At 52.5% G+C, this 22978-nt stretch overlaps 1 protein-coding gene across 3 annotated transcripts in view; it reads left to right on the top strand.

The window, feature by feature from the left end:
• IGDCC4 (immunoglobulin superfamily DCC subclass member 4) overlaps positions 1 to 22978 on the top strand; it is a 39679-nt gene extending 16701 nt beyond the window's left edge. The window contains exons 4-20 of one of the 3 annotated variants that reach the window (XM_003121731.5): positions 2128 to 2264; positions 3536 to 3676; positions 7279 to 7434; positions 8076 to 8489; positions 8989 to 9153; positions 9700 to 9837; positions 10609 to 10779; positions 12278 to 12517; positions 12699 to 12800; positions 14903 to 15086; positions 15781 to 15908; positions 16567 to 16737; positions 16913 to 17050; positions 17770 to 17875; positions 18370 to 18598; positions 19329 to 19490; positions 20028 to 22978. In XM_003121731.5, coding sequence (XP_003121779.3) covers positions 2128 to 2264; positions 3536 to 3676; positions 7279 to 7434; positions 8076 to 8489; positions 8989 to 9153; positions 9700 to 9837; positions 10609 to 10779; positions 12278 to 12517; positions 12699 to 12800; positions 14903 to 15086; positions 15781 to 15908; positions 16567 to 16737; positions 16913 to 17050; positions 17770 to 17875; positions 18370 to 18598; positions 19329 to 19490; positions 20028 to 20438 — 3193 coding nt within the window. In that variant the 3' untranslated portion in view covers positions 20439 to 22978. The remainder of the gene's footprint in view (positions 1 to 2127; positions 2265 to 3535; positions 3677 to 7278; positions 7435 to 8075; positions 8490 to 8988; positions 9154 to 9699; positions 9838 to 10608; positions 10780 to 12277; positions 12518 to 12698; positions 12801 to 14902; positions 15087 to 15780; positions 15909 to 16566; positions 16738 to 16912; positions 17051 to 17769; positions 17876 to 18369; positions 18599 to 19328; positions 19491 to 20027) is intronic. The other 2 variants (XM_021100162.1, XM_013993302.2) reach the window with 2 other exon arrangements.

Here is a 22978-nt window from a genome sequence, read left to right as displayed (position 1 = left end):
GATGCAGGTTTATGTTTTTACTTTAAGTCTTGGGACCACAGCAGATTTCCAGGCTTGTGGCCAGAATTCTTTTCCAATACCCTTGAGCTAGTTCTCCTCTTCTGTGTTTAGATTTTCTCATACTCTGCTTTCCCCATGAGCCAAGGGATCTTCACCAAGTGCCCAGCTGCCCCATCCCCTCCCTGACCTTGGTCCAGCCTATATCTAGGGGGCAGCACCATTTGTTCCAGTGAGAAACTAGAACTCTGGAGTTCCCGTCGTGGCGCAGTGGTTAACGAATCCGACTAGGAACCATGAGGTTGCGGGTTCGGTCCTTGCCCTTGCTCAGTGGGTTAACGATCCGGCGTTGCCGTGAGCTGTGGTATAGGTTGCAGATGCGGCTCGGATCCTGCGTTGCTGTGGCTCGGATCCTGTGTTGCTGTGGCTCTGGCGTAGGCCGGTGGCTACAGCTCCGATTCAACCCCTAGCCTGGGAACCTCCATATGCTGCGGGAGCGGCCCAAGAAATAGCAACAACAACAACAACAAAAAGACAAAAAAAATAAAAATAAAAAAATAAAAATAAAAAAAAAATAAGAAACTAGAACTCTCACCCTCAAGCTTCTAGCAGGGATCCCAGTTAGAAGGTTAGGGAAGCCCCGTTCCCTCCCTCCTTGGGCCAGAGCCTGTTCTGCTCTCCTATTCCCTAGCCCCCATAGATACTTGCTGCCTGGCCCTTCTAGCCCAAACTTCTTTACAACACTCTAACCAAAAGGACCGAGAATACCACCCTCGTCCATCCTCATGTACATGTTGATTGGGGCTTGCTGGGGACCACCTCCCTTTCATTGGCCTTCTCAGCCGTCTAACAGCTGCTGAGACAGGCAGCCACTAAGAACAGGGGACCCAGCACCAGAAACCTGGGTTCTAGTTTTAACCCTCCTCCAGCTGTGAGACCCTGGCAAAATAGCCTGCTCCCTCCAGGACTTCGTTTTGTCATCAATAAAATGAAGATTGTGATCCCCTGTGTCTCTTGGGCTTTTTTTCCAGGGTCAGATGAGATAGTGTGAATAGAAGGGCTCAAGAGAAAGGGGAGGTGCAATAGGCAGGGGAGTAAACAAATTCAAACTGTATAGAAGGTGAATAGAAAAAGTAGGTCTCCTCCCACTGACAGCTCCCAGGATCCTTTCTTAGGCACAATCCCTGTTACCAGGGACATTCAGTGCAAGTATATACATGTCTGTGCACTTCCCCCACACTGTTCTGCACGGTACATATTTTGGAGATGGTCATATATCAACACACATGGAGCCGCCTCCTTTTAACAGCTGTCTAGCATTCCATTGTATGAATGTGCCCAAACTGATTTAGGCAGTTCCCACCCTACAGATGGACACTTGGATTGCTTCCAGCCTTTTGCTATTATACAGACAGTGCTGGAGGGACTATCATTAGACATGCTTTGGAGTACATGTATCAGAATATATGTGCGATGAAGTCCTCGAAGTGATGTTGCTGGGTCAAAAGGCCCATGGCGATTTTGATTTTAAGATTTTATCCACCTGCCCTTGAAAGAGGGTGTTTTTTTTTTTTTTTTTTTTTTTTTTGTTTGTTTGTTTTTTTTTTTTGAGAGCCACGGCCACGGCATATGGAAGTTCTTAGGCTAGGGGTCGATTTGGAGCTGCAGCTGCTGGCCTACACCACAGCCACAGCAACACCAGATCCAAGCCACATCTACAACCTACACCACGGCTTGCAGCAACACTGGATCCTTAACCCACTGAATGAGGCCAGATCGAACGCACATCCTCACAGATACTAGGCAGGTTCTTCACCAGCTGAGCCACAACAGGAACTCCGAAAGAGGGTGTATTGATTGGCACGGCCACTAACAAGACAGGACTGCCCTCCCCCGTCCCGTTATCCACAAAGAGTGTTATTAAACCTCTCGACCTTGCTAACCTGATAGGTAAAAATGGTTATCTTGTAGTTTTAATTTGCATTTTCTTTTATTATGAATGAAGCTTGAAGATGAGTGGCTGGAGGTTTCTCAGGCTGGAGGGGGAGGCGGGTCCAGGATAGTGTGGGCACACCACCCTCCCTGTGGAGCTCCTGCCCATCTTACAGGTGCCCTCTCCCCCTTCCCAAGGCTCATCACGCTACCCAATGGGGTCCTCCAGATCCTGGACGTTCAGGAGGATGATGCAGGCTCCTACCGCTGCGTGGCCACCAACTCAGCCCACCAGCACATTAGCCAAGAGGCCCTACTCCGTGTGGTCCGCAGAGGTAAGGGGGCTGGCTGGGTGGGGAAACCGTGGGGTTTCTGGAGTCAGTCATCTCAGACCTGGGAGAGGCCTCAAGTGGTCCAAGACCTGCCTTCAAATAGGTGACAGGTGAGGCGATGAAGCCTAGAGAAGGCAGTGCCACCCAGAAGCTCAGAGATAGTGGACCAGCTCCTGGTCCAGGGCTCTTTTCCTGCAGAGGCTCTGTGTTCCCGTGGGTTGAATGGAGAGTCCAGGGCTGGAGACGGGGGCAGGGAGGTGAGGCGTCTGTGGAGGGGTGTTGGTGCCCTGAAGCCCTGGTCCCCTGCCCTCTGTGCGCCCTGAGGGCTCTGCCACTGGGGGATTTTTGTGCACTGTGAATTCAACTTCCAGGGGTCTGGGCTCCTGTTCTCTCCATTTCTCTGAAAAGCTCCCTTCCCAGTGAGATGGAGTTAGAAGGAGGCAGGCTTTAGGGTCAAAATGACCTGGTTTGAATCCTAGCTTCTCTACTCACCATCTGCGTGACCCTGGGCACCTTATCAAATGTCCAGCTCAGGGACGTGACGCAAACACCAGGATGAGATCCTGGTGCCCCGCAGATGCTCAATAGATCTCACTTTAGTCCTCCCCCCAGGGACCTCTCACTTACCTCCCTTTCCCATGGCATCTACCCGCCTCCACCTCACCGCCACACAGCTCTTCCCATCCCCCTCCTCATCCACTCTACCTCCACTCCCACCCCACCTGCTGGGGCTTAGTTGATGAGCCGCCCTGAGTCTGGTTCAGGCGCCCTCCAGTGCCCAGGGTCTCTACCTCCACCTGCTGGACAAACTGGGTATTCATCATGTTGACCCAGGGACCCAGAGTTACACAGAGAACTTGGCAGGGAATCAGTGCTCAAGGGGCTGCCAAGCTGGCAGAAACTTGAGCCCAATCCCCTGCCTTTCCCACGTAGGAACCGAGGTCCTCTGGAGAAGGGACTTGCCGGAACTAGAAACTATGACTTTTGACTCCAAGTCCAGACTCCCAAGTCTACTCTTGACCCTGCTGGTCTTCTGCCTGGAGGGTGGGTTTGATCTGGCAGGGAAGAGTGGGGGTGGTGTGTCAGCAGCCAGGTTATTCCTCTCCTGGCTCTGAGAGAAAGAGCTGACTTCCAGTCCCAGTACTGCTGCTTTCCCCACCTGTCAGAGGGAACCGTGCCCCACCTGCCTCACCAGATGAATGTGAACATCAGGTGAGGTGCTGCATGTAACAATGTCAATGGTAAGGCTGCCTGCTGGCCTGCCCTCTCTCCAGGGTCTCTGCTATCCACTGGGGTGCAGGATGTGGTCATTGTGGCGGCCCCGGAGAACACCACAGTGGTGTCCGGCCAGAGCGTGGTGATGGAGTGTGTGGCCTCGGCTGACCCCACCCCTATCGTGTCCTGGGTCCGACAGGGTAAGTGGAGGGAGGGGACCGGAGAGTCTGGGAGAGGAAGGGTGTGGCATCTCACACATCCCCAAATTGAGGAGTGAAAAGAGTGACCATACATGGTCACCGACCTTTGGTGTGGCAGGAACTAACTCCTCTCCCAAGACTGAGTGTGTGGGGGAGCCTGGACAAAATTAATCATCAATCCATGTAGCAAGTTTCCTTTCCCAAGCACACTAAGTTTGCCACTCACAAAATCGCTCTTGAGGAGTTTCCGTTTTGTCTCAGTGGGTTAAGAACCTGACATATATGTCCATGAGGTTGCAGGTTTGATCCCTGGCCTTGCTCGGTGGGTTAAGGATCTGGCTTTGCCGTGATCTGTGGTGTAGGTCAAAAACACGTCTTGGATCCTGAGTCGCTGTGGCTGTGGTGTAGGCTGGCAGCTGCAGCTCAGATTCGACCCCTAGCCTGGGAACCTCCATATGCCATGTGTGCAGCCCTAAAAAGAAAAAAATAAACCACTCTTGAGACCCTATCTAGGGTGGGCACGGGGCTCGGTTCTCCACCGCACGTATTTCCAGTCCTCACAGCAGTGAATGTGTGAGAGCTGAAAAAGTGCCCACGAGTCAGTGGAACTCAGACCCTCTGCTGGCCCACGCAGTATGCTGCCCCTTTGTGCCCGGCTTCACATTGGGCACAGTGAATAAAAGCCCCGGATGAGAGAGAACTGAACTCAGTCTGTGCAAGGGAGATAAACATACATCCACGAGGAGAGGCTTGACGGTAGCAGGCAGCAAGTGATGAGTGGCAAGTGGGACTGCATTATAGAAGATGTTATCAGGGTAATGAGAGTGTCTGCCAAATGTCACCTTATAGTCTACTGAACACACAACCCACTCTTGCAGGAACCTCCAGGAGCCCTTGGAAGAGGATAGGGCTATTATTTCCAGTGGGCAGATGAGGAAACTGAGGCTCAGGCAGGTAGAAAGCTGGGACCCAAACTTTAGATCCTTTTCTCTTTCTGGTACATCACCCTCTACAGCCCTGTATGGAGGAAAAGCAAGGATTATTTTTATTTCCATTTGCTGATAAGAAGTGACTTGTCCCAAGTTAATGGCAGAAGTAAGTCTTAAGCCCAGCTCTCTCTACCCTTCTTCCCTGGCTCAGACCTTTACCCTATACTGCCTCCTTTTTGTATTCAATAGTATAAAATGATTAAAAAAAAAAAGAGTATATAATGATAGGAGTTTCCTGGTGGTCAGTGGGTTAAGGATTCACCATGGTTACTGCTGTAGCTCAGGTTCAACCATTCCTGCCCTGGGAACTTCTGTATGCTTCAGGTGTGCGCCCCCCCCAAAAGTATATAATGATGAATACATAGAGTTTAAAGAAAAATAATAACCCAAACAACTTCGTACCCCCACTAAGCTGATGAAAAAGACCAGTGCTGATATCTGTGCCTCCCTGACCTGCCTGGCCTCATTGGACTTGTGACACTTGCCTAGTTAGGGGTATCCTGGGGCCAGCAGGACCCTTATACTATTACTGGGGTAAGCCTATGGAGTTGCCCAGAAGTTCTATTCTCAGAGTTTCTCAAATCCTGACCCGGCATCAGGATGATGCAGGGAGATTCTCACAATTGCCAACTCCCTCTGGAGTTCACACCCAGAGAGTAATGACCCAGGATTCTTTTTTGATTTTTCTTTTGTTTTTTCTTATTTGGGCCACACCTGCAGCACATGGAAGTTCCCAGGCTAGGGGTCAAATCGGAGCTACAGCAACTCGGGATCTGAGCCACATCTGTGACCTATGCCACAGCTTCCAGCAACCCGGGATCCTTAACCCACTGATCGAGGCCAGGAGATGAACCCACATTCTCATGGATACTAGTCAGATTCTTAACCTACCTGCTGAGCCACAAGGGGGAACTCCATGACCCAGGATTCTTCATGCTTAAACAAGTGCCTGAGGTCCTTCTACTTTCCTGACATAGTTAGAAATGCAGAATCTGGGGTGCCCCAGGCCTCTGCATCTTAACAAGGTCTCCTGCGATTCTGTGATTTGTGTGCACAGCAAATATGTGAGAATTGCTGTCCCAGAGGTCCTGACACCTATGGTTCTGGGATCTCAGTTGGAGAAACTCTGCTAATAGCACTCCTGGTCAGAGGCTGGGAAGAGAGGGGCTGTAAAGGGACTTCATTCCTGACCCTGGGTACTTTTCCAGGAACTTACGCCACTAAGTCAGGGGAAGGGTATAGTTTTTTTGTTGTTGTGTTTTCTCCTGATGGCAAAAGTTGTTATGTATTCATTGTGGAAAACTAGGGAAAAGCAAACATAGAAAAATCCCACCATTCAAGAGATAAAATTGTTAACATATTGAGTGTATTTTCTTCCAGATTTTTTTCTGTGCACATGTACATTTTCCCTTAAAATTAAAAGCATGCTGTATTTACAGTTCCAAGTCCTATTTTCATTCAACAGTATATCATAAGCTTCTCCTCATCTTTAAATCTTTTTCAAAAAAATAAAAATTTTTTTGGCCTTGCCTTTGGCATGTGGAAATTCCCAGGCCAGGGATCAAACCTGAGCCACAGCAGTGACCTGGGCCACTGTGGTGACAATGCTGGACCCTTACCCACTGTGCCACAAGGGAACTCCCCCAAAATAATTTTTTTTTTTTTGGTTGCAGAGGCTCGATGTGGGATCTCAGTTCCCAGACCAGGATTGAACCTGGGCCACAGCAGTGAAAGTGCCAAGTTCTAATCACTGGACCACCAGGGAACTCCCCAAAGCTGATTTTTAATAACTGATATTCCATCACTTGAATATAGTCATAATTTAATTTGCTAGTTGTTGCTAGTTGGTGCCAGTTGTCCACTATTACAGTTAACACTTCAGTGATCAGCCGGGTTCACAGCTCCTCACAGCTTCCCAGCACAGGTGCCCACAGGTGGAATCCCTGGTTTTAAGGTCAAGGTGGAACCCCTGTATCAGTTACCCTTTCTCTGGCATTGCAACATACTATTTGAAAGATTTACCAATTTGATAGGTAAACACGAACATCTGTGTTTTGATGTGCATTTCTTTGATTTGGTAAAATTGAGCACTTTTTTGTTTCTTGGCCATTTGAATTCCTTTTCTGGATTTTCTGTTCATGTCCGGAAGGCAAGGGCTTTTTAAACAGTTTTCAGTTCACGTCAAGATAAAAGTCTGCACCTATTCAAATCTTTGGTTCTGGTCCAGACCTTTCCAGACATATTTTCATCACAGCAGGGAGCTAAGACCATATGGGAGGAGTGTGTACTTCTTGAGGGAAATGAATTTAACGACAGCAGGTAATGACTAGTAATGGCAATGACCAGTGTACTGAGTGCATTTTATGTGCCTGCATTGTATAAGGCCGTTTCACAGAACTTATTCGTTCCACTCTCAGAGCAGCCCTTTCAGTGAGGGACTATCTCCCCATTTTACAGACACACTAGGGCTCAGAGGGGGTCCGGTCTAGCAAGTGGAGAAACTGAGCCTGCTGTGTTCTCTTAACTGGGGTGTGGAGGGCCCTCCAGGTCCAGAGAGTGGATGGAAGGGCAGCCCGCAGCTCCCCCGCTCCAGCGCTTCCCCTCCTCCTGCAGACGGGAAGCCTATTTCTACCGATGTCATCGTCCTGGGCCGCACCAACCTGCTAATCACCAGCGCGCAGCCCCGGCACTCTGGCGTCTACGTCTGCAGAGCCAACAAGCCCCGTACGCGCGACTTTGCCACCGCCGCCGCCGAGCTCCGCGTGCTGGGTGAGGAAGGCTGGAGAGTGAGACAGGGTGTAGGACACGGGAGTAGGCGTGAGGAAGACCAGATTGAGGCTGGTTAGCTGGGGCTGAGGAAAGGAGGGATGGGAGGGGGGAAATGGGCAAGTGGGTATGCTGGAGGATAAAAAAGGATGGGGCTAGAGAGGCCGGGGTTGGAGAAGGGTGATTAGGGCATGGCTTGGGTGGTTGGGGATGTGGAGGGGTGGTCTGGGTGGACGCAGGTAATGGGGGAGGGGTGCGACTGGGGTTACTGGAGGAGATGGAGTGGTTTGGGTGGAGAAAACTGGGGGACAGGGTTGGCAGAGGGGTAAATCTGATAGGTGTGGGATCTGGGAGGTAGGGGAGAAGAGAGGGCTAAGTGCGGACGCGGGGTTAGATCCACGAGGGGCCAGGGTATTTAGGAGAGGCTGAGAAGGCCTGGGGACAACTCAGGGAGAGGGAGAGAGTGGGGGTAGAGTAAAAGCGCGAAGAGGGCTGGCGCTGCGCTGCCGAGAGTATTTTGGGGGACGGGTGAATCAGGGAGAGAGTTAGAATAGGTAGAGCGGACGCCATAGTTCGTCGGGGATTTGGGGGCGGGGCCCGGAGCGGCCGGAGCTCGAAGTCAGCGTCCCCATCCCCTCCGACAGCGGCTCCTGCCATCTCGCAGGCGCCCGAGGCGCTATCTCGGACGAGGGCGAGCACCGCGCGCTTCGTGTGCCGCGCATCGGGTGAGCCGCGGCCCGCGTTGCGGTGGCTGCACAACGGGGCGCCGCTGCGGCCCAACGGGCGTGTCAAGGTGCAGGGCGGCGGCAGCAGCCTGGTCATCACGCAGATCGGCCTGCAGGATGCCGGCTACTACCAGTGCGTGGCCGAGAACAACGCGGGCACGGCGTGCGCCGCCGCGCCGCTGGCAGTAGTAGTGCGCGAGGGTCTGCCCAGCGCCCCCACGCGGGTCACCGCCACGCCCCTGAGCAGCTCCACTGTGCTGGTGGCCTGGGAGCGGCCCGAGCTGCACAGCGAGCAGATCATCGGTTTCTCCCTTCACTACCAGAAGGCACGGGGTACGTCTGGGGCTAAGAAGCTCCAGCAAAAGCCTACGCAGGGGCGCACTGGGAGGGGCATATATTGGTTGGCAGAAGGGTTGCCTGGTTGGTATCTTTGGGGATAGAGTGGGGTGGGGAGGGAGCCCACAGGAGAGACCTGTGTAGATATGGGTTAGCCATTTTCCCCATACCCACAATTTGTTATGAGAAGTGGGAGAGGATGCTTTTCCTCCCATGGAAAATTGCCTTGGCATTCCTGGAGTCAGCTTAACTGCAGCAGGAGTCACTTAAGTTAGACGCTAGAAAGAACTTCCTAACCAGTGGAGGAATTAATACAGTGGAAGTTGAAATCAGGAGAGTGTATTCTCTCCTCTTCAGATTATCTGGAATGATTTATAAAGAGGCTATTCCAGAGAGTGGGACAATATGTAGGATCCCCAGACAGCCTCCAGCTGGATCACTGGTGGTGGCCCTATGACAGACCCTTTGATCCTTTCTCCCCTGTGTCACCACTTAGGCATGGACAGTGTGGAATACCAGTTTGCCGTGAACAATGACACCACTGAGCTACAGGTTCGGGACCTGGAGCCCAACACAGACTATGAGTTCTATGTGGTGGCCTACTCACAGCTGGGGGCCAGCCGCACCTCCACCCCAGCGCTGGTCCACACATTGGATGATGGTAGGGCCTCTGTACCTGCAGTGGGCACCTTGGGGCCCGGAGAACTCCCTGGGGATGGTAGTTCAGCTTCTCTTTACTAGTGTACACCAAGATGCTTTTCCCTACCTTGTATCATCTTTTGTGCCCTGAAAGGGGGTTAGCAGGGTTCTTATCCCTAATTTACAGTTGGGGAAACTGAGGCCCAGAACATGAGTGACTTGCCCAAGGTCAGTAGTGTAGCTGGGACTGGAGCCCAGTTCTCATGATTGCCTGTATGATATAGCTCTTCTCCTCCTCGCCCACGTACCAGCCAGTCAGGCAAGAGCCAGTGACAACCCAGTGGATGTAGGAGATTGTGCCCCCAACCACCTTCTGGCTTCAGGGTGGGAAGGATATCCCCTCATCTGCAGCTTGGAGCTCCCCTGAGAGGCTCCCTTTCCTCCCTCAGATCCTGGTCCTGGGCCAACTTCTGACTTGCTGTGTGACCTGGGCAAGTCTCTGACCGCTCCTGAGCCTCACCTTTCACGTCGGTGGAACAGAGCTCATGCTGATGTTCTTCTGTCTCAGTCCCCAGTGCAGCACCCCAGCTCTCCCTGTCCAGCCCCAACCCCTCGGACATCAGGGTGGCGTGGCTGCCCCTGCCTCCCAGCCTGAGCAATGGGCAGGTGGTGAAGTACAAGATAGAATACGGTTTGGGAAAGGAAGGTGAGTGGGGGCGAGGTGCAGGGGCTCCACCTGGCTGGGAATCCTTGATGTGCAGGGTGGGTCAGAGCAGCTGGGGGCCTGAACAAAGCTGAACAGTGGGGAGTCTGAGGAAGGTAGGCAGAGCGGTGGAGTGGGGCAGGGTGAACCTGGAAAAGGGGAGTGTGGGCTGGCGGTAGGGAGGGCAGGAGTGAAAGGGGGCTAACTCAAGACAGGGGGAGACCTGGAGTCTAGCCCCACCTCCTCTACAGCTGCGGGGCTCATCCTGTTGTGTCCCTGCCTTAGTTTCATTATCTGTGAAATGTATCGGTGGAAGGTTATCCCCGGGGTCCCTTCCACTCACAAAGTGGATGAGGGATAGGGCGGTGGAGGGTATGTGTGGGACTGGGGGAACTGAGGCACTGGGGGAGGGATTGGGGCAGATGTCCGGAATCTAGAGGAGGGGGTACGAAAGGGATAAAGAGTTGGGACAAGGAAGGTGGTTGGGGGCCAGGGTGAGGATGAGGGGGAAGGGGAGGGTGAGGAAGAGGGCTTGGGGGCCCTGGAAGGCAGGCCTGATGGCCTTCACAGCCAACCCCTGGTGCCCTTGCCCCGGTGCGTGTGGGGCGGTCATTGACTGCTCCTGGGAAGGTGGGGAGCGCATGCCATCATTCGAGTCTGTCCAGGCACTGAGCCGTCAGTGCTGAGAGGCCTCAGGCTCCGATGGGCACCGAGGAACCAGGAGTCATGGTCCTTAGGTGGCCGCCCAGCAGTCAGTCTTTTCTGTCCCAGCAGATCAGATTTTCTCCACTGAGGTGCCAGGGAATGAGACGCAGTTTACACTGAATTCACTTCAGCCCAACAAGGTGTATCGAGTGCGGATTTCGGCTGGCACAGGGGCTGGATTTGGGGCCCCCTCCCAGTGGATGCAGCACAGGACGCCCAGTACACACAACCAGAGCCACGGTACGGGGTCAGAGGGGACAGGCAAGTGATGTGTGTGCATGGGTATATGTGTGTCCTGGGAGTTCAAACCCAAAGGCCCCCATCAGAGACCTTCCATGGCTCCCCCTGCTGGATGGGCAAGGGGGGATGGGTGAAGAGGCCAAGCGCTGGCCTTTGCGGACACTCCTGGGCTCATGTCCCTTCCCTCTGCTGTGTGACCTTGGACAAGCCATTCAAAACTCCACCACTTCGTTTACTCCCAGGCATGGCATGAGGATTGATTAATGTATTGTAGACAAAGTAGTACAGAATCAGACATTGTTAAATAGCAGCTGCTTCTATGATTATGATTGTTGTGTGTTTTGTTGAGAAGCCCAATGTTAAAATGATTAAATGCAGACAAAACCTGGCACACATACTATCTGTGTGACATCGGCAAGTTACTTGACTTCTCTGAGCCTCAGTTATCTTACCTGCAAAATAGGGGTAGTAGTATTTTTGTTATTTTACAGGATTATAAGAATAAAGTTAGGAGTTCCTGTTGTGGCTCAGTGGGTTAAGAACCCGACTAGTGTCCATGAGGATATGGGTTCCTTCTCTGGCCTCGCTCAGTGGGTTAAGGATCTAGCGTTGCCATGAGCTGTGGTGTAGGTCGCAGATGCCGCTCAGATCTGGTGTTGCTGTGGCTGTGGCTGACCTAGCCTGGGAACTTCCATATGCTGCAGGTGTGGCTGTAAAAAGAAAAGAAAAAAAAGAATCAAGTTAAAAGATATGGTGCAGGAGTTCCCGTCGTGGCGCAGTGGTTAACGAATCCGACTAGGAACCATGAGGTTGCGGGTTCGGTCCCTGCCCTTGCTCAGTGGGTCAAGGTTCCGGCGTTGCCGTGAGCTGTGGTGTAGGTCACAGACGCAGCTCGGATCCTGCGTTGCTGTGGCTCTGATGTAGGCTGGCAGCTACAGCTCCGATTCGACCCCTAGCCCGGGAACCTCCATATGCCACAGGAGCGGCCCAAGAAATGACAAAAAGACAAAAAAAAAAAAAAAAAAAGAAAAAGATATGGTACAAAGTGTTTAGAACAGCATCATAGACACATAGTGAGCCACCCCACTCTTCGGTTCCCCACTCCAACGGCCCCATCCCTCCTTCCTGGCTTCAGCAGCCTCTGTGTTCCCCTTGCCTGCTGGTATCCACTCATTTGATTCCTTCAGAATTCTAGAGCCCTACTCTAGAGTAGGAACTATTAACCCTGAACCAGAGGTGCTCCTTGATAACTTCTTTGCAAATGCCCAGGAGACATCTCTGTATCCCCAGCACCCTGGGCTTGTGGAATAGTGAGCTCTCTAGACTGAGCCGGGGCCTGGCACTTAGGCTGGTGGCTGAGTGGTGATGCTGGCAAGGCTGTCACTCCATGCTGTCTTCCTGCTTTTTGTTTCCTCATGCCTCCTCCCTCTCTCACCCCTGGCCTCCTCCTCCTCCTTCCTTGTTCTCTTCTCCTCTCTTCCTGCTCCTCTGCCCCCAGTCCCTTTTGCCCCTGCAGAGCTGAAGGTCCGGGCAAGGATGGAGTCCCTGGTGGTATCCTGGCAGCCACCTCCTCACCCTGCCCAGATCTCTGGCTACAAACTGTACTGGCGGGAGGTGGGGACAGAGGAGGACGAGGCCAATGGTGAGAGCGCCCCAGGGGGCCGTGGAGACCAGGCTTGGGATGTGGGACCTGTGCGGCTCAAGAAGAAAGTGAAGCAGTATGAGTTGACCCAGCTAGGTGAGAGGGCCGGTGGTGGTTTGGGGGGAGTGCGGGGAGGGGATGAGATGGCCATGGCTCCGGTGGAAGGCTGGACAAGCTGGGTCAGGACTTGGAGATGGAATCTCTCTGAGGATAAGAGAAGAGAATGACCCCAGAGGCTCCTCTAGCCAGTGAGTTGACTCCCCATGACCTTCCTCAGTCCCCGGCCGGCTGTACGAGGTGAAGCTTGTGGCATTCAACAAACATGAGGACGGCTATGCTGCGGTGTGGAAGGGCAAGACGGAGAAGGCTCCCACGCCAGGTGAGGGGGTGGCGAAGGGGAGGAGAAGGCTCAGTCAACCGGCCTGTGTGTGGCCTCTTTCCCTCTCTTATGGTCCAGTCCTGGTTGTCACACTGAATGGAAGCTTCAGCCACCCCCAAACCCATTGTGCTAGGCTATCCTAGGTCACAGAAAGGAGCTCCAGCTTGTGCGCTGTCTTTTAGGCCTGCTACCATGTTTTCATTATCCATGAGCAGTGCTAACTTGGAAGGTTTGGACCAAGAGAAACCTCATCATTGACTTCCGACCCCAAGTTTGACCTTTAAACAGTTTTAAAAATGCATCCACCTATCCCTCTGCTCTAGGCAGGGAGGGGATCCCTGTGTGGCCCACCAGAAAATGGAAGCTCAGGGTCTTAGTCCAGGATGCTGTCACAAAACACCTTAGACGTGGTGGCTTAAACAAGCAACATTTAGTTCTCACGGTTCTGGAGGCGGAGAAGTCCAAGATCAAGGTACCGGCAAAGTTAGTATCTGATGAAGACCCTTCCTGGTTCATAGACCATAGGCCATCTTGCTGTGTCCTCACATGGCAGGAAGAGGACCAGAGAGTTCTCTGAGGTCTCTTTTCTAGGGCACGGCTATGGACTGGATGTTTGTATCTCTCTCAACATGTGCTGAAACCCTGTCATGGGATACATGCGATGTATAGGAGATAATTAGGATTAGATGATGTCCTGAAGGTGGGGCCCTCAGGAATGAGATTAGCACCCAGTATAAGAGGCGAAAGAGAGGAGTTCATATCATGGCTTAGAACTGAACTAGGATCCATGAGGATGTGGGTTTGATCCCTGGCCCCACTCAGTGGGCTAAGGATCCGGTGTTGGCATGAGCTGTGATGTAGGTTGCTTGGATCCTATGTTACTCTGGCTGTGGCATGGGCCGGCAGCTGTGGCTCTGATTCACCCCCTAGCCTAGGAACTTCCCTATGCCTTGAGTGTGGCCCTAAAAAGCCAAACAAACAAACAAACAAAACACAAGAGAGCTTGCTTCCCCTTTCTGTTCTGAAGATATGAGAAGTCAGCAGTCTATAACCCAGAAGAGGGCCTTCTCGAGAGCTTGACCATGCTGACACCCTGATCTCCAGCCTCCAGAACTGGGAATAATAAATTTCTGTTGTTCATAAGGCATTCAGTCTATGGTTCTTTGTTGTTGTTGTTGTTTTATTTTTCGCCTTTTTAGGGCCGCACCCGTGGCATATGGAGGTTCCCAGGCCAGGGGTCCAATCAGAGCTACAGCTGCTCGCCTACACCACAGCCACAGCAATGCCAGATCCGAGCCGCATCTGCGACCTACACCACAGCTCACAGCAATGCCAGATCCTTGACCCACTGAGCAAGGCCAAGGACCGCCCAAGTCCTCGTGGATGCCAGTCAGATTCTTTTCCGCTGGGCCATGACATGACAGGAACTCCTCTGTCTATGGTTCTTTGTTATAGTAGCCTAAAACAGACTAAGACAGGCACTAATCTCTAAGACAGGACCCCACCATATGTTCAAATCTCAACATATGAACTTTAAGGGGAAATAAACATTCAGTCCATAACATTTTCCTATATACTTTACAAATATTAATTTAATTCTCATAATAGCCCTATGAGATGTAGGTACTATTATCAGCCCCACTGACAAAATAGGAAATGGAGACACAGAGGAGTTAGTTAACTTCTCCTTAGTCACACAGCGAGTAAGTGGCAAAGTTGGAATTTGGACCAGGGCAGCTTGGCTCCAGAATCCATAATTACCATGATTTGCTGTCTCTCTCTATTACACTCTTACATACTTGTGTTCCCCAGTCTGTAATCTGTATGACCTTGGCAAAAAATCACTTAAATTCTTGGGTGCCTCAGTTTCTTCATCTGTGAGGTGAGAGCGATGCTACCCAATTCAGGATTAAAAGAGAAAGGGTAGAAGAAAAGGCCCTGGGGGCCCGAGCATCCTGGTGATAGTAAAGAAAAAAAAAAAAAAAAACCTGGCAAAAAAGAAAAAAAGAAAAAAGAAAATGCCTTGGGAACTGCAAACCACTATCTGTATTTAGAGATGAGTATCATCCCTCCCTTCCCATACCCTAATTTTTACCCTCCAGACCTGCCTATCCAAAGGGGGCCACCCCTACCCCCTGCCCATGTCCATGCGGAATCAAACAGCTCCACGTCCATTTGGCTTCGATGGAAGAAGCCAGACTTCACCACAGTCAAGATTGTCAACTACACTGTGCGCTTCAGCCCCTGGGGGCTCAGGAATGCCTCCCTGGTCACCTATTATACCAGGTGGGAAGAGGGGCTCATGGTATGATGGGGGAGGAAGAGTGCAGACGGTGGGGAAGAGTCAGCAGGTGATAAGGAGAGGGACCTGCCTGGGGGTTCGGGGACTCATGTGTTAACCCAATTGAGGGTCTGATGACCTGATGGTGACATGTGGAAAAGGGGGAGTCTATCCAGTCCCATCCACCCCCTCACAGGAGACCCTTGTACTCAACCTTAGGAAATGTCATGTGCAACAGACCTATTTCCTCAACTTCAGATTATGGGGAAGAGACAGCCCAGCTGCTGTCCTAAGAGGCCCCCGATTGGGTAGGGAGACAGACCTGACCTGGGGAGCTGTTGGTTTGGCAGAAGAAACAATACAAAGCAACAGATACATAAATCACACCTAAAGTAAAATTAAGTCAAGGATAAGATGCATCAGAGATGGTTCCTTGGGTGGAGAGTGATGTGGATTAATCCAGGAATGCTTCTTGGAAGAGGGGTCCTGGCTTGGGAATTGACCTTGGAGCATGATACCCTGGGAGCAAGGTACATCCAGGCCTCTCTGCAGGTCCTCTGGATGGTATTAGTGGTCCCCCCACCAGAGAGCAGGTTCCCTGCAAGGGGCAGGGGCTGGAGCGGGGTGTAGATCTGGAGGGGCCTGCCTTACTGGGAGGGTGGGCCTGAGAGTCCCAGTCACTGTTTCTTGCCTCTGCAGCTCCGGAGAGGACATCCTCATTGGCGGGCTGAAGCCATTCACCAAATACGAGTTTGCAGTACAGTCCCACGGAGTGGACATGGATGGGCCTTTCGGCTCTGTGGTGGAGCGCTCCACCCTGCCTGACCGTGAGTGGCCCCTCGGCCCTCTGGCCACTAGTCCATCTTTCATTGTACTCCTTTTTGCCCTTCGTGGCTCAGTGCTAACGAACCTGACAAGTATCCATGAGGATACGGGTTCGATCCCTGGCCTCATTCAGTGGGTTAAAGATCCAGTGTTGCAGTGAGCTGTGGTGTAGGTCACAGATGCAGTTCAGATCCTGCATTGCTGTGGCTGGAGTGTTGGCCAGCAGCTGCGACTCCAATTCTACCCCTAGCCTGGGAATTTCCATGTGCTGTGAATGCGGTCCTTAAAAAAAAAAGCAAATAAATAAAATTAGAAAGTACAAATAAGCCTTCCGAAAACTTTGGAGCTCTGTCCCCAGGTCCCTAGAATACCAGACAGTGTCTCCAATCCTTGGAAGTGTTTGGGTGTGGAAGTTTGGGGAGCTCTACACTAAGGAGTGGAGAAGCGTTTCTGAGAGGAGAGGAATGGTGGTGAAGTGCCCCCCCCAGCTGTTTTCCAGAAATTCCCCAATGAGTGACCAGACCTCATTTTGCTTTGCATTTTGTGGTTTTTCTTCCTAGTAAAAGAGGAAGCATGTCCTCACGCCCTGGCTCCCAGCTGCCCCCAGAGCTGGGGCTCTCAGTGACCCTGCCTCTTTCCATCTCCTCCCTTGCATCCCAGGACCCTCAACGCCCCCATCTGACCTGCGCTTGAGCCCCCTGACGCCATCCACCGTTCGGCTGCATTGGTGCCCCCCGACGGAGCCCAACGGTGAGATCGTGGAGTATCTGATTCTCTACAGCAACAACCACACGCAGCCCGAGCACCAGTGGACCCTGCTCACCACAGAGGGTGAGTGCTCCCACCCGGGGGCATCTGAGCCTGTTCTAAGGGCTTCTAGGAGGAGCAGGCAGAAGCTCCTGCCGGAGTGGGAGAAGCAGATTTCCTCTGAGCCACTTCCCTGGCCCCTCTCTGCATCCCACCCCGACTCTGTTCATCTGCTCTGCTCCCCCTGCCCCCCCCACAGGAAACATCTTCAGTGCTGAGGTTCATGGCCTCGAGAGTGACACTAGGTACTTCTTCAAGATGGGGGCACGCACGGAGGTGGGGCCTGGGCCCTTCTCTGGCCTGCAGGACGTGATCACGCTCCAGGAAAAGCTCTCAGGTAAGAGGTGGGAGGGGAGAAAAGAGTAGGGTCTGTGCTGGTGTCGCCCAAGGCCTCCAGAGGCCCCTGGAGTTGACTTCTAACCCTAAAATCACCTCTTCCAAGGCCCTGCCTCTGGACACACTACCCTCTTGTAGTTTTGGACAGCTGCCCCTCTTAGTTGGGTGTGGAGAAGACAGATTTGAAGGGGAAATGGGTGTGGTTCAGGGGCAATTCTGTTGAGGGGCCAGTTCTGAGGGAGATTGGCTTGGTTTCTTTGGGGGACTGGCTTAGAGATGTGATGAGCTTTATGGAGTGGAGGTCTCGGGCAGTGGGACTGGCTACATAATTTGCGGAATCTGGTGTGAAATGAAAACATAGGGCCCCTTATTTAAAAAATTAGGAAGAATTTCAGGGTGGTGACAGCAGAGCATTAAACCAAGGCCAGAGCCCTTCCAGGCATGGACTCCATGCCACTGCACTGCGGCAGGCATGCCGAGCCAGCCCTGCTGGGCAGGCAGGAGGCGTGTCTCACTGAAAGGCCAGGTTGGTGGGGAGGAACCACAACTTCCAGATGTCCCAGGGGGCGGACAGTTGCAGAGAGAAGTAGTTGTGTTGCTCGTGAGACAGGAAAGGCCCTCCTGCCCTTGTATGTGTCTGAAGGGTGAGTCTCTGAAGGAAGCCACAAGAAGTCCCTGTCTGTGAACCCTGGCTTCCCTGTCCTCCTTCTCCCCTGCCAGATTCTTTGGACGTACACTCAGTCACGGGCATCATCGTGGGCGTCTGCCTGGGCCTCCTCTGCCTCCTGGCTTGCATGTGTGCTGGCCTGCGCCGCAGCCCCCACAGGTGGGTGCAGGGACCAGTCTGACCACAGAGAGGAGAGATTTTGAGAAGGGCTACAGAGATGAGAGAGCAGGAAAAGTGGCCATGGCCTGCCCTGGGCACTCCCAGGAGCCCCATTAAAGTTGACTATGGGATGAAGGGATTGGGGGCGGTGTCCTCATGGGAGGGGGGTGGTTTAGGGAAGCCCTCAACCTGACCCCTCAGCAAGGGCAGGCTTAGGCAGAGATGCTTCTCTCTTGCTACCTTGGTAGCTGCCAGCACCTTGGAAAAAGGGATCCCCAATTTCCAGATACCTGGAGCCAATGGAAGAAAGGCCTCATTTGCAGTGTCACAGCTATTTTGAACCATCACAGAGTGTCTCATTCATTTCACAGAATGGGAAACCAAGTCCCAGAGATGGGCAGGAAGCTGCCCAGGGACACAGGCTGAACTAGATCCTGGTCCCACCCCCACCCTGCTCTTTGACTACTCTGCTTGTTCCCCATCCTCCCTTCCAGGGAAGCCCTCCCAGGCCTGTCCTCCACAACCACCGCTGGAAACCCCGCGCTGTACTCCCGAGCCCACCTTGGGCCCCCCAGCCCCCCAACTGTCCATGAACTGGAGTCCCTTGTGCACCCCCGTCCCCAGGAGTGGTCCCCACCGCCCTCAGACATCGAAGACAGGGCTGAAGTGCACAGCCTTATGGGTGGCGGCAGTTCTGACTGTCGGGGTCACTCCAAGAGAAAGGTGAGCCTGGAGCCCTGGGATGTCCGAGCCCCACACTGCAACTCACTCCCAAGTAGGACACCAGGGGGCGCAGGAGCACAATGTGTGACCCTGTAAGAGACCCTCTCCGCCTCCTCCCCCTCCCCTTCCTGGGCCATCTGAAGAAGAACTGGCACTCTCTCCCTCCTCCTTGAAAGGGCTGGCAGGCAGGAAAGCAGATGGGTCCCCATCTCTGGCAGAATAGGTCAACCTGGTTCTCCCCGAAGGAGGGGAGGGCCCCCAAAGGGCTGTTTGTCAATGATTCATGTGGCCAGAACACCTGGATTCCTTCTCATCCTGGAGCTGGGGCGACCTTTAAGATCCAGCTCTCTGCCATATGGGGAAAAGAACCTGGTTATTTTGGCCTTGGCCAAGTGGGACCGGGATCCGGATAAGGTAGGCCCACACAGGGCAAGTCCCCTCCTTGCTGGCTGTGGTGGCTCATCTCACATTCTCTGACCAGTCAGCTCGAATCCCTGAGTCCTTCCTCACCCTTTTTCTGACTCCGTGGTGAAGGAGACCCTGCCTGGGTTGGAAACCTCTGGGCCTTTCTGCAGGAGGACCTCTCTGTCGTCACATCCCCCCACCTCCCGCCCCCCAACACTCAGCCCATTCTGGCTTGTCCCCACAGCCTTGGGGAGGGGGTTCATCCTCTTCCTCCTCTTATACTTCCCAGCCAAGCCCTCAGGGCCCCGCTTCTTTCCCTATGCAGATCTCCTGGGCTCATGCCGGCGGGCCGAGCTGGGCAGGTTCCTGGGCAGGCTGTGAGCTGCCCCAGGCAGGCCCCATGCCCTCTCTGACCCGGGCTCTGCTGCCCCCTGCTGGAACCGGGCAGACGCTGTTGCTGCAGGCTCTGGTGTATGACGCCATAAAGGTCAGTGTCCTGGGAGGAAGGGGGAGGAAAGGAGAGAAGGGTCCCTGTGTTTGCGAAGAGCAAGTAGTGAATCCTCTGGAGACCCCTGGTGGTGACTTCTCTGGGGATAAAAGTCTAGCCTCGAGATCCCGGGAGCCTGTCATGGTGAGTGAGTGGAGGGTGGGCCGGTTTGTGAGAATCTGTGTTTGTCTGGGTTGGGGACCGTCCCTTTTCTACCTAGGTGAAAGTGGGCCATGGCAGAATTACCATAGATCTGAGGGTGAGCCTGGCCCAAGGGCATTCAGCCCTTCCCCCTATTCGCTGAGGCCCTGACTGAATCCAGTCCTTCTGGAACTCCTGGGCAAGAGCATTTCCCTGCCTCCCCAGGGATCCAGTCACCCTCTCTTGTAGGATAGTCCCTGATCTTCCTTTACCATCTCTCAAGTAATATACAGTGGGCTCTGGGCTGGAGGTCAGTCCCTCTCCATCCCAAGTGTGATGGGCATTCTTCTGATGGTCCCTCTCAGTGATGGTCTTGGTGTTCTCTGCTCTGACCAGGGCAACGGGAGGAAGAAGCCACCCCCAGCCTGCAGGAACCAGGTGGAGGCTGAAGTCATTGTCCACTCTGACTTTAGTGCATCCAAAGGGAACCCTGACCTCCACCTCCAAGACCTGGAACCTGAGGATCCCCTGCCCTCAGAGGCTCCTGACCTCACTTCAGGTGTTGTGGATCTAGGACAAGGAGCAGACTGGTTGGACAGGGAGCTGGGAGGCTGCGAGCAGGCAGCTCCTGGGCCAGACAGACTTACCTGCCTGCCAGAGGCAGCCAGTGCTTCTTGCCCCTACCCAGACCTCCAGCCCAGTGAGGCTCTGGAGGAGGCCCATGGGAACAGCTGCCCACCAAAGGCCCCCTGCCCTCCAGGAGCCAGTCCAGGCCTGCCTAGAGCCCCAGTCTCCTCCTCTGCTTAGCTCCCCTCGAGGGCACAGTTTGGGTCAGGCTGGTATGGATCATGGGACATGACCCATGTGACCACACATGTACACACGTGTACCTGCAAGGACAGAACATCATCAAGCCATTTGGAGCCTCCTAGGTTGCTTTGGCTCAAGGGAGAGGAAGAAATGGATTATTCCCTTCTGTGACACATGTGATATGTGAGAGACGTGTGTGGAGCACAGCTATATGTGATGTACACATGTGTGAAGCACACGTGTGTGTGCTGGTTGGTGAGCTGGGAAACTTTGGCCCAGGCTGGTCACCATGGCCTAACGGATCCTCCAGGTCAGGACAATGCCCCAGTGTGGTCTGTTCCCAGCCCTGTGGGCCCCCCATCTCCATCACCCAGCCTTTTATTACACACTCTGAGAGTGTCTCCAGTGCCCTGTCTGACAAAGACAGCCCCAGCCCCCTTTCCTGTCCGGCTGGGCTGAGTGCACGTAGGCTCTGAATGTCTAACACTTTAGTTGCATCGCCTCCCACCTGCCATATCCCCATTGCCCAAGTTGAGAGGGTGACTCTGGCTCCCCTCAGCACAACTCTGCATCTAATTTGGTAATTGGGGAAGTGCCTGGTTTTGAAAATCCACGTTCTCTTGCTCTCCTCTCCCGCCTCCCCACTCTGGTGTCTGTCTCCCACTCCACCTGCTCTCCCAGTCCTAGTGCCCTCCTCTCCCTCCCAATACTCTTTCCTTTCCTCTCTGCGGTTTCTCTTGTCTCTCTGCTGTCTGCCACACCTCTCCCGAACCGTGTCCCATGGTTCTCCTGCCTGGCTTCAGTCTCTGCATCCTTCCCTAACAACACGACTACCTCATGTCCATTCGAGGCGTAGTGCGACTCCTGTGTCCTGTCCATCGTCCACTTGAGCCATTATCCTCTTGCCCCCTCCTCCCTGGGCACCATAGGCCCCCTCCCCAGGCTGACTACCTACCCCCAGCACAGGTCTGGAGAAGTCCTTTCAGCTTCCCTTGCATTTTTCTCCCTGGGATTGAGATAGGAGGGTTCTCCTTGGAAGAGACAAATGCAAGTCATACAAGGGGGGTTTTGAGACAGAGAAAGGGGAACACAACTCAAAGGCTCAGGATAAAATTATTTTCTCCCTTTCTGTGCTAGGAGGCAGGTTTGCTGGATGGAGGGGGTTTGGGACCTTCCTTCCCAGCTGAAGCTAGAAGGGTAGAAGCAGATGGGGATTAGGAGCCCTGCAGCCCAGCTGTATCCACCTCTGTGCACCTTGAATGTGGGCTTGATGGGGTGCGGGTAGAAGGAACCTCTTCTGGGGTGCTGGAAGGGAGGAGGTCTTTGCCCAGGACAAGGGCGATAGGCTCATTTCATTCTGTTTTTTCTTTAAATTCAATCCTAAAATCATTTTCTGTTGACCGCCACCCAGGGACAAGCTTGACTTTTATTTCCTGTGGAGAGAAAACAATGTCATTTATTTGATTTTGCACCTCAGCCTCTCACAGGAGCATCAAAAATGCGGTCTTTTCTCCCTGAATGCGTCTTTTTTTAACTGAACAGCACATCAAGAGTTAACTCTGGCTTCTGGGCCAAATTAGAAATAACCAGTCTAGCTTTCTTTTTTTTTTTTTTTAAATGGTGAAATGTCTCTCAGCGGAGTTGCAGCTTTCTCAGACCCTTTCAGCATCTGTGTTTATTACACTCGGGTGTCACTCACGTCTGACATCCGCACCTACATTTTCTCCCCCTCCCCCTCCTTCAGCCAGCCTATGATAACACTAAGGATTATTAATGTTGGTTTTGTATCTCGTTAAGGACAGAATTGTCACTTGTACTCTTTCTGTGGCATTCAGCGTTGCTGTGGCTGACACCACTGTATATGGTTCATCATTGCTCTGAAGGTCAAAAGCCTCATTTTATTTTGCTGGTTTGATTTTTTTTTAAAGGAAAAAAAAAAAAAACTGCCCTGAATTAAATGGCTGTTTTAACAGTAGGCTCTTAGCATTACACCACATAGTCATTTTTCATGTTCTTGTTTAACAGGCACTGAGGTTCTGGTTTAAATTAAATAGCTGCAAATGAGACAATTTATAACCCATTAGGTTGGATGGAAAATTGTTTCTCAAAAGCAAATAAGTAATAAATCTGGTATCTGCCTATAACTCACAGTTGATAAGAAAGTGGCCATTACTCACTAGGATTATATATGATTTGGGCTTGGGGTAATTTGGAAGTGTTAGGTTTGTGTCTTTGTAGCAGTATTTTTATTAGAAAAGAGTCTATTGGCCTTTTACAGGGTATTAATCCCTTTGTCACCTACCATTGATGCCTTACGGTTTTTGACTTTCATTTAAAAACCTTTTCTTGATGCATGATAAGTGTAATCGGTACCTGCTCACTTATTTGTCTGTATTTAGTTTTGCTGTATTATTTAATTATTTTTCCAGCATTTTTTCCCTCCTTACAAATATGATATTCTTTAGTGTTAAGCCAAGGTGTTTGTTGATCATGTACATGTCCCAATAATGAATTAATAAACTATTTTCCAAAAATGT

This window comes from Sus scrofa, chromosome 1 (genome assembly GCF_000003025.6).
Source record: "Sus scrofa isolate TJ Tabasco breed Duroc chromosome 1, Sscrofa11.1, whole genome shotgun sequence".
NCBI lineage: Eukaryota > Metazoa > Chordata > Mammalia > Artiodactyla > Suidae > Sus > Sus scrofa.
This window is presented reverse-complemented; position numbering and strand designations above follow the sequence as displayed.